We start from the raw sequence: 10,656 nt of genomic DNA, 5'->3' as shown, positions 1-10,656 counted from the left end.
CACTACAGTGTTAGTTCCTCTAATCCTTGATCCTGATTTGTTATCTGGCTTGAAAACTGATAGATAAATAAATGCCAAAATAGCATTGCTCTTTATATTGTTAACAGTTTGTTTCATCCTTTCATGGGGCAACTTCATGTATGTAGATGCCTTAAATAAACTGGACCACATTAACTTAATTCTATGGACATGTCTTCTGAATTTCACTGCTTTGTGTGTTTAGCACAGTGTTGCTATTGTTAACTAAAACTATACAAATATTTTTGTTTATGAAATAAAATGTATAAATACTGGATGAAAAACTAAAATTGTCTTGGCAGCTAACTGAAATAAAATGTTTAAGTTGAAACACTAAAACTGAAAATATAAAAATAAAAGTGAATTCAAAATATTAAACACTATAGAAGTATATAAATAATACTAGAATATCATTAGTTTATCACACTGTGTACCTGATATCACTGGGTAATTAAACCCTGTAAATACTGTTGTTTCACATTTAATAGCAGTCAAAAGATCTCTTATTTTGAAGGACGAAAATGTGCAATTATACATCCAACAATCTACTAAAGGTTTTACTTTACCAAAAAGCTGTTTTAATTAATGCTGTTGTCCACCGACTTTTTCATTTCCAGTTCTGAATATGGATGGATACGGCATTTAATGCGGCATAAAATAGTTTTTTTTTTTTTTTTTTTTTTAAGCAACATAACCTGGACTTCTCCAATCATTTTTTCTGCTTAAATCCCGCCCACTTCTTACGGGGGCCGTTAACACCATGTTTGACTAAAAAATGAAAACTTATGCATTTTGGGAGCCTAAAAATTCGAACTTTTGAAAACGTTTTTTAAAATACAAGTTTTTGAAAATTATACCGTTATCTCTGTGTAAACTACAAAAACGCAAATTTGATTTCAAGCGCATGCGTATTACGTGTTCAGTCTATAGGCTCGTAGTTTTTCTTTAGAAAGTTACATCGCCAACTTCTGGCCTGACAGCATATACAGCATTTTTAGTCGTTTTCGTGGATCCGTGTGAAAAGGGAATGTTTAGACAAAGGTGTCGTTTGTATGGGAAAACGTGAAGGAAATCATTTTCCGTTTTTAGTATATTCTTATGTAAATGAACCCTCAAATTTAGCCAATCTTCCTCAATCCAATACACAAATGATGGATAGAGCAAAGTCCCCGCCTTACATTTTTTCTTTTCGATAGTTTGTTTCACTCTATGCATGTCAAAATACGAAAGAAAATATCTGATGTTACTTCTGTTACGTAGCGACTTTAAATCTAGTGAAGATTTCAACAAAGTTTAAAACCAAATCACAAGAAATTAATGTAGATCTATATTTAAATATTCTGTATCCATAAGAGATGTTTTGTGCCCATTTAGAAGTTTTTACTCTTACTATTGTGTCTAATGTGGGGGTAAAACTGCTGCAATATTCTTTTGGCAGACGTGAGAAAAATTACACCAAAATCTTTTTAACAGTGCATAAAAATTCCTTTATTAAAGTTCACAGTTTGTTAGAGCAGTTTGTGCTGACAACCAATTATGCAGAATCAGAATGTCATAAAAGTCATGATAAACCAAAATTGGAAATAACCACTAACAAAACCCTGTCTGCCACCTTAAATAAAATGTAAACAACTCTAGGATCTGTCAGGATGAGGTAGAATAGACTAATTTCACAGATGCTTCTCCACATAAAAGAGACTAAATAATAAGCACATATAAAAAAAAAAAAAAACTGTGCATCTGCCACCATAGAGAGCAGCTTTTGCCTGGAAAATAAATGTCACAAGCTCCAAACATCATCTCAATATCATCAGTACCAAAGTGATATAATCTCTATTAAAAGTAGCCTACTGAACGGTGCTTAATATACAGGTGTGTTATTTCACTAGGACTGCCATGTTAACACAACAACAGATACAGCGAGGCACTCTATTTAATGAAAGTGTACACAGCATGTGGTCAAACACACACTGTGAAATCTCATCTAAATTATGCTATTTTTTTATTTTTTGCATGTGCACTGCTGCATTATGGGTATGTTCTATTTTCCTATCTCCCTTATACAACGTTTATGTTGATCCCTTCACAAAAGCTTAATGGAAGTCTAATTTAACACACAAATGTAATCAAAACATTTGTTAGGAAAGCATCCTTATTTTCCTCATTCCCTAAATCATGGCTTGATTCTGAGGCTGGGCCTCAAGACTGACAGTATGCCTAACAGAGAGGAAACCAGCCCACAGAAGCCCACCACCCCTGCATTTGTCTGGTAAACGCCCAGTTTGTCAAGTGGAATGAAAAGATCACACACATTTTTAAGTGTATCGAGAGCCACAGATGGCTGACCTCTGAGGCTCTCGATGAGAAGGAAGAGGAACGCATCAAGCTGAGGCACTATGACACAAGCCACATCCGGGCTTTCATTAAGGTGCTGGTCGACTTTTTGCTGGTAGCGTCTGTCCCGAGACTTCAGCGCCATAAGTTGGACGATCACATAGACGTCCCTGGTTAGATTCATGACCAAGGACAGGAAATAGAAGCGAGTGGAGTTCAAGCTCCAGCGCTCCTTGTCGATCTCTTGTATTAGCCTGATACTTCTGGCCCAGAGTATGTTGTCACAGATGAAGTACAAGGCACGGCTGAGGTTGGCAAAAGTAAGGCAAAAGCGCAGCACAGGGTCAGAAATATGAAGAGTGCTCTTGGCCGCATTGATAGAGTTCACTGTGTTCCCAAGCCTGAATACTGAAAAAGAGCAAAACAGACCCATTATGGATGATATTCTTCTCATTTCTCATTTGGTTGAAGAGTCGGAATGTGTAGTTCAACTGCACGAGAAGGAACTTCAGATTTAACAAGCAAGTGGGGCAGATTATTTTGACCCCACAGATTATTTTGACGTTTAAAAACCAATTTGGTACCTTCTTTAAAAATACCTGATAATTTAGGATCACTAGAAGTAATATGCCAATGCCTATTTAAAGCTTTATGGAATTCCGCACCTAATGCTGAAAACTTAACAGTGCAAATGGGAGCGTTAAAGTGTTGCTTTTTATTAACCTTAGCTGGTAAGCACTGTATCTGAGGTATATCATCAAATTTCTTGTTAGTATTTTCGATCCATTCTTTACAGTAACCCCAAACAAGAAAATATGTAGGGCGGGACTTGATTTTATCCATCGCGAATTGATTGGATGGTTTTGGTTTGCTATTGCTGTGATCTCATGTGATTGACAGGTTGCCCCGCCCTCGCGCCAGTAAACACATCATCAGAGAAGAGAAGAGGTTTCAATGGGAGAGGGATGTAATTTTGATTAAAGATTACAATGCCACATGAATTTAAAATAAAAATGTGTACGGATAAATCATTTATAATGAATACTGCAATATTCCATGAAAATATAAGAATAGTTTATTTTGATTTTAGGGTGACTTTAAGTAGAAGAAATGTTATTAAACTGTAAAGTTAGGTTACTAGAAACTGGAGATAAGAAATGTTACTGGCATAAATAGTGTCTCATGTACTAGTGACTAATAAAAAAGTACGTTAAGCTGGAATACATACTAGTAACTACTGAGAAAGAAATAAAATAACTTTTGTGTTGTGTGTGAATATTTTGTGTTATGTAACAGTAAATGTTCTTACGCTTCCGCCCCGAACTCATATTAGACTCCAGAAACTGCAGCTTTTTCACCAGCTCTTTTCTCTTCGCTTCATTTCTCAGAAGGTATTTCGCCAACGCGCATGCATATTGGGTTGCTCTAAAGCAAACGAACAAATCAAATGTTCAGACATAGTCTAGCTCATCTTTTATAGGAAATCATTTCAGTTAAATGTTGTTTTGAGGGATGACAAGCTTCGATAAGAGGCACTGACCTGAATATGCGGTCCCTTCCTTGACTTTGGTTAGTGAAGCTAATGAAACTTTCCATGTGTGCAACAAAACTGCGAAATTCTTTGAGGAGTAAATGACTAAAAAGTCGAAAAGCAGTGCATACTCAAAGTTAAAAGATCCGTGTTGGTGTTGTCACTGTGTGTCCTGTCAAAACACGATCCTGCGCGGTTGTGGGACATGAGGTGAAAGTTCATGCAACATACAAAACACACGCGACCAAAGAACTTCAGATCGATTTAGTAAATCATTATTGTGTCGCGCTTATAAAAATGAATGCAGTTGACTAATTATAGGAGAGTTAAAAATGAATGAGATTACAAAAATGTATGACGTACAGAGTTTTATTTATATTTTTGGTCGAAAGGAAGTCCGATTCATTTTCCGGAATCGGTTCTTTCAAACAGTTCGTTTTCCAGTTTTACGTCAATACGTAATTGCGTCATCACACGGTTCCTGTCATCCCAGTCTGATTTTAATCAAAAAATTTCTAATAGGCCATTTGTAGACAGTGTTTTTATTGTAATTGAATGCATCACAGTTTTGTTTGTTGCAGTCGTAAACATATTTCCTCTACTTTTGATTTGTAACATTTCTTCTTCTCGGCTATTAACTTAGGCCTACTTTTCGCCCCAAATATACAATAACCCTCCGTGATCTGTCGTGAATGAATCGTTTACACTGCCTTTGTGAAGCAGTTCACCTGTTGAAAGATCCGACTCAAAAGAGCGATTCTTTCACGTTCACTGTAGGGTTGTTAGTTCATATCACCAACACACGAATTCGTTTTAAGAGGAATATTCGAAGTTATGTTACAATTGTAACGAACATCATTAATGCTGCTGTTTTTGTAATTTTATAAAGTTTTTATCTTAATTGTTGTCAAGCTCGAGTTTTAAATCGGATGTTTTTGGATGGTGGATCAGTCACAGTGTGTACTTCCGGATTTAACTGACCAATGAATGACTGGCTCAGGATTAGAGAACGGAAAGACCTGGATTAGAACTGCAGGTTAGTTCCAGTTCCTTATACCACTGCTGTTACATTTCAATTAAGTCTTTCTTGACGTTTATGTAGTTATTTTGTTCCTTAAAAAACGGGAAACCGTGATAATATGCAGTTGTCTCATAACAATATAACAAGAATTTATGTATTTTGAATATTATCAACTTTCATATGATGATCATTAAGGATGTTGTTATAGGCAAGTCAATTCAATTCTTTCCAGCATTCTTATTAATTTCAGAGTAGGACTCAAGCATGTTGATCAAGTTGTGAGTGTGTGTTCATGTTCTGAATTATGAAAGTGTGTTTACATTGGATTCAGTTTGGAGTTATAGTGGTAACAGATATTGGTCATAATACTGTGGGAATGCAAAATCTTTTTAGCAACTGTTTATTAAATGGTTTTGTGTGTCGCACAATACAATAGGAAATTCTTTACATAAAACACATTGTAAAATGCAGGGCCTTGACAGTCCAGCTGAGTGACTTGAATGAGATTACCAGACATATACTTTCTATTTTTATACACGATTCTGCTTGACAGTTTGAACTGCTCCCATATGATTACCAAAGTCGTTTTGATTGCCTTTTCGATGAATATGTCCAGATGATTATTTGTGCTTTGCTTAATCTTCCATATTAATACCAGATTCAATGATAGATTTCAGAATTATGATTAAGAAAACACCTTGTTTTGCTATCAGTCAAGAGATGAGATGCTCCTGAAATCAGATATAGTGAAAGCTAATTTTAGTATGATGAACGCTTCTCTTTTTTTTTTTTTTACATAAAGATGAAATAGACGGCGAAATTTTAAATGAATCATCTATGATATTTTTCCTGGCCTTTCATTATTCCTTTTGATGTGAACTATTACATGTTTTACATTTACATGTTTTTTATTATTATTATTATTTCTGATATGCAGCCTGAAAGAGAATATTTAGAATTGGGCATGTTTATTTTTTATTTTTATTATTATTACGGTATAATCGAATTAGATTGATGACCTTAAGTCTAAAATGATAAGATTAAAGCCAGAGTTTATTAATGCTGTCAATCATTGCTTCATGAAGCTTGCATAAAGTTTAAAATCACCATCTCTATTAATTACTGGTGTGTGTGTGTGTGTGTGTGTGTGTGTGTGTGTGTGTGTGTGTGTGTGTGTGTGTGTGTGTGTGTGTGTGTGTGTGTGTGTGTGTGTGTGTGTGTGTGTGTGTGTGTGTGTGTGTGTGTGTGTGTGTGTGTGTGTGACTGTGTGTGACTGTGTGTGTGTGTGTGTGTGTGGTCCATATAGAATTATTTTTACTTTTTAAAACATCACTGTACTATTATGCTTTGTGAAAGTCAGATCAGATCACACCTGCAGGGGTCAGTGTTTAATTAAGAAAGAAACTCAGTGTCAGTCTCACACAATGTTTAGTGGATCCTCAAAAATGTCTTTGCACACACCGGCCAAACACACCTTAATCATAAATCATAAATTCAACCACCTCAGGGCTGCAATATGCCATTTTGAAAGGCAGTTCAGGTAAAAGGCCGCCCCCAAGTAAAATATGCAGTGACATTTTTGTCACTTTCACGATATCACATAGTGTCCCTTATAATAAATCTGCTATATTGCCATTCTCAATCAGGCTATATGTGATGTAATGAAATGGTTTTAGAAGTATGATTTTGGCAACAGATTTGCATGCATGAGATTGCCTTAGTTATTAGGTATTCCTTGAACAGCTGAACTGAAGTTTGGGAAGGCACAGATGGTTTACCCAAGAATACGGTGTTCCTGAAGAAGCATATTAATGTGGCTTATGAACAAACTACATTTAACCAATGCATTTTCAGCTGTCATTGTGTAGATTATACAAATTCTTGGTTATATTGCCTACCAGACTGTGATGTTTGTGAGGAGTGTTGATGTGTTTTAAACTGTCACAGATGTTTAATGCCACACATTTTGAAAAGAGTTATCATTAAGATCAAGATGTGTACAACGAGTTAAGTATTTAAAGATCCATACATTGCATGTTTAAAAGCTATTTAATATGATAAAGATACACTTAGATATTTTTTTCTTAATGTACAAAATATTTAAAAGAGAGAAAACTGTAGGTATGAATTCCAGGGAAACAGAAAAAAACAAAGAACAACTTTGTAATTGGAATTATTGATCGAAGAATGGGTTATTTTAAACATGCCTGGAGGCGAGTAAAACAAAAGTATTTTTTCTGCTTTCTCCTTAACCCAAGAGTACGTTATTTTCAGATAATGATGTTCAAAACGGTTGCCAGGTGCAGTACATCTATTGTGAAAGTGTTGAGTGATTCTTTTCTGAGATTGCAGATAATGCAACATGTGCTGTGATTGTGAATGTCTTCAAATCCTGCAAGGTTTGAGCACAAAAACTGTTTGTTTGTTTATTTCCGCTGTGTTGTGCTCCAATCAGAATGAACAATTAATGTAAATGGCTCAAATGATCGAGACCTCTGGCTTTTTTGTTGTATAGTACTTTCTTTTAGCATTGACATAATGGTAACTGTTTTTACAGGTTATGGTATTTTGCCAGTAGCTGCATTTAAACCTCATTTTAACACTTAGTTCTGCTTTTAGGCTGCCTTTGGGAATATAAAGTGCATATTTATTTGTTTATTCCTTTGCTTTGAATTGCAGAAGATAGGCTTTATTTTACCAGATAAAATGCAAAGGAATCCTGTTTTTACTGGTTATAAAAATGAACTTAATAAAAAATGAACTGTTACAGTATAATGGCTGATGAAAATGTTTAAAGTAGTTTGAAATCAAATCCATGCACTCATATAACTGACTAATTATGCTAAAGTGCATTTATATCTTCACAGTTGTTACAAATATTTTATTTTATTGTTTTTCTTAAATCAATTTTGTATTGCTGTTTTGTTGGTATTTGCTTGGTTTGTTCTTTATTCAGTATATGGACTCATGGGTCGCAATTAGAATATGCATTTTACAGTTTCATCCCACAAATTACACATTGTCATCCTACATAATCTCTTATAGGCATTTTATTTTGGTGCATTTGGGGCTTTTTTTTTCCAGCACTCTTAGATTCATATTACATCTACAGTCATTATTCCAACCTCAAATATATGTCATTTAGAAAGCGAGCCTTTCATGTTTATATTGAGGCTGGCCAAAGCCGTCTAAACAAGTCGCATCAAACAGAGAACCAGTCATGAACAACAAGTCGTGAACAAGTCGCATCAAACAGAGATGCATTCAAGCTGTGTGTTCAAATGAAAGAGGCAAAGCATTCGTGCAGCTTTGTTTTGCTCAAAAGATAATCATTTTACAAAATCCACTTTTTCTTGTTTTCTTTTCCTTCAGCTAAAATTGCTTTCAGGGTTTGAATATATTACCATTGTTGTTGTATGTGACTACAAATGACACCATCAAACAAACGTGCATTTCTTTGTTTCATTAAATCTGTTTAAATGGATTTAAAGATTTTAGAGCATGTATATGATATTGAGGCTGATTTATGAACACAATTTGGGGCTGAGAGTAACTTGAGTCTAAAGGTGAAATGCATCATTCAGAAAATGAAATCCTGTTCAAATTATAATCATCTCTCTCTCTCTCTCTCTCTCTCTCTCAATTAAAAGTAAAAAAAAAAAAAAATTGCTTTATTCTTCAGTCATGGCTGTAAAGTTCTTTTATTAAGTTTGTGAATTTGTTAGAGGTCTCTGATTGAACTGTATTTGAGACAGTGAAGGAGGAAGTGCGTCTCTGTCTCGATCTCTCCTGTCCTACAGTGAACACACACCCTTTGCTCTCGGGGTAACCAGCTCTTTCTGTGTCTGCACACACACACACACACACACACACACACACACACACACACACACACACACACACACACACACACACACACACACACACACACACACACACACACACACACACACACACACACACACACACACACACACACACACACACACCCTTTGCTCTCGGGGTAACCAGCTCTTGCTGTGTCTGCCGGTCTCGATGGCTAGGCTGTGTTCACTCAGCCTTTACTTGCTCAGGATCTGTCTCTGCTTTGTGTCTCTCACATTCACACAAGAGATATTCTTCCAATTCATAATTTGATTTCAGAGTTCGATAGAATTGTAATTTACTTTGTGTTTTAGTTTCCTGATCCCAATGTTCCAGATATGTATTTTCCGACTGTTTGATAATTTGGTTTATTTTGATGTTTGTGTGAGAAGCAGTGCTGGTCTGAGACTGGTTAGTGTTAGTAGAGTTAGTCAGGTTAATAAGTCCCAGAACCAGCGGACTTGCATCCAGAATTTGAGGGATCTTTTTTGCATATTAACAATCAATGGGAATCGGCCCAATTCTGCCCTACATGCATTATTGGGTGTTTTCCTTTTGTAGTTTTAGAATACTTTTGCAGAATTTTGTATGTAGGGCTCCTGTTGGATGTCTGTCCCATCTAGTGTAGCTCCGATCACTGAGTGGACCCCAAACCTCACTTCCATACAGCGCAATGGGCTGAATTACACTATCAAAAATTTTACACCAGATTGGATTTGGTAATTCCTGATATCCTGGACTGATATCTGTGTACCTGACATCTGGGCTTCTGAAAGACCATAATGTTGGTCTTTGTGAGGTTGACTGCCAGGGCCCAGTTCTGTCAGTAGTTCTCCAGCAGGTCCAGGTTCTGCTGTAGTCCCTGTGCAGTGTGTGGTCTGCATACAGCAAGAGCTTGATGCTCCTGTCCTGAAGTGTGAGTCCAGTGCCTGTAGACTGTTCCAACTGCACCGCTAGTTCATTAATGTAGAACAGCGTTGGACTCAGGCTACAGCCCTGCTGCACTCCTCTTTTCTGGGTGAAGAATTCTGCATGTTTGTTGCCAATTCGTATTGCACATTTGTTGTTCAAATACATTGATTTTATAATGTCATATAAATTTTACCCCCTACACCACTTTGTAAAAGTTTGTAATATAATCCATTGTGCCAAATAGAATCAAATGCTTTTTTGAAATCGACAAAGCATGCAATTTTTCCATTTTTGGTCTGTTCTACATGATTATTGATTAGGGTGTGTAGGGTGTAAATGTGGTCAGTAGTTCTGTGATTTGGAACGAAGCCAATCGGACTCGAGCTCAGGACATTGTGTTCGTTAAGGAAGCTTACAATTCTATTGTTTAAAATACTGCTAAATAACTTCCCCAGATTACTGCTCACACAAATGCCTCTGAAATGATTAGGGTCCAATTTATTTCCACTCTTATGAATTGGGGTGATAAGTCATTGGCTCCAGATGTCAGGAAAACAGCCTGAACTAAGTACAATGTTGTATAATTTGAGCACAGTTTCAGCATCTCACCTAGAAGGCTGTCAGGACCGCACGATTTCTTACCTTTTTGGCTTTTGAGTAATTGTGTAATGAGAAGTCAAGTGGATTGTGATTATTTTTAATAGTCTCTTCATAAATTTGTAGATTTTGTTTGATCTGATTATAATTGTCATTGAGTTGTTTTGATGGGATTTCTTTATATAGGTTTTCAAAATGATTTGTCCAAATTTCTCCATCTTGTATTGTAGGTCTTGTGGTTTTGTTGTGCTCAAATTATTCCACATATCCCAGAACTGATTCTGATTTATTGTATACTTTTGGTCAGATGGTGTTGCTCTTTATATATTTTTAGTTTTGAAAGGCATTCAGTTCTTATGCCAGTGTTGTTTGGTTCTTT

The 10,656-nt window shown here is 36.0% G+C and overlaps 1 protein-coding gene across 1 annotated transcript; it reads right to left on the bottom strand.

Moving 5' to 3' along the window:
- Positions 1-1,746: 1,746 nt before the first annotated feature.
- pex11a (peroxisomal biogenesis factor 11 alpha) lies at positions 1,747-3,987 on the bottom strand. The gene is made up of 3 exons (XM_056255765.1): positions 3,893-3,987; positions 3,662-3,777; positions 1,747-2,760 (listed from the first exon to the last, which is right to left on the bottom strand). The coding sequence occupies exons 1-3, from the start codon at positions 3,946-3,948 to the stop codon at positions 2,192-2,194; spliced, it is 741 nt and encodes a 246-aa protein (XP_056111740.1). The 5' UTR covers positions 3,949-3,987; the 3' UTR covers positions 1,747-2,191.
- Positions 3,988-10,656: the final 6,669 nt, after the last annotated feature.

Source organism: Rhinichthys klamathensis, unplaced genomic scaffold, assembly GCF_029890125.1.
Source record: "Rhinichthys klamathensis goyatoka isolate OS25496 unplaced genomic scaffold, OSU_Roscu_1.1 h1tg000005l_1, whole genome shotgun sequence".
In the NCBI taxonomy this organism is placed as follows: domain Eukaryota; kingdom Metazoa; phylum Chordata; class Actinopteri; order Cypriniformes; family Leuciscidae; genus Rhinichthys; species Rhinichthys klamathensis.
This window is presented reverse-complemented; position numbering and strand designations above follow the sequence as displayed.

What these genes read in the sequence shown, in the direction of transcription:
- pex11a (XM_056255765.1), bottom strand. Translation starts at nt 3,948, where the DNA reads ATGGAAAGTTTCATTAGCTTCACTAACCAAAGTCAAGGAAGGGACCGC. An exon ending in GGAAGGGACCGCATATTCAG is followed by an intron (nt 3,778 to 3,892) that starts GTCAGTGCCTCT and finishes CGTTTGCTTTAG; the next exon opens with AGCAACCCAATATGCATGCG. An exon ending in TATGAGTTCGGGGCGGAAGC is followed by an intron (nt 2,761 to 3,661) that starts GTAAGAACATTT and finishes GCTCTTTTTCAG; the next exon opens with TATTCAGGCTTGGGAACACA.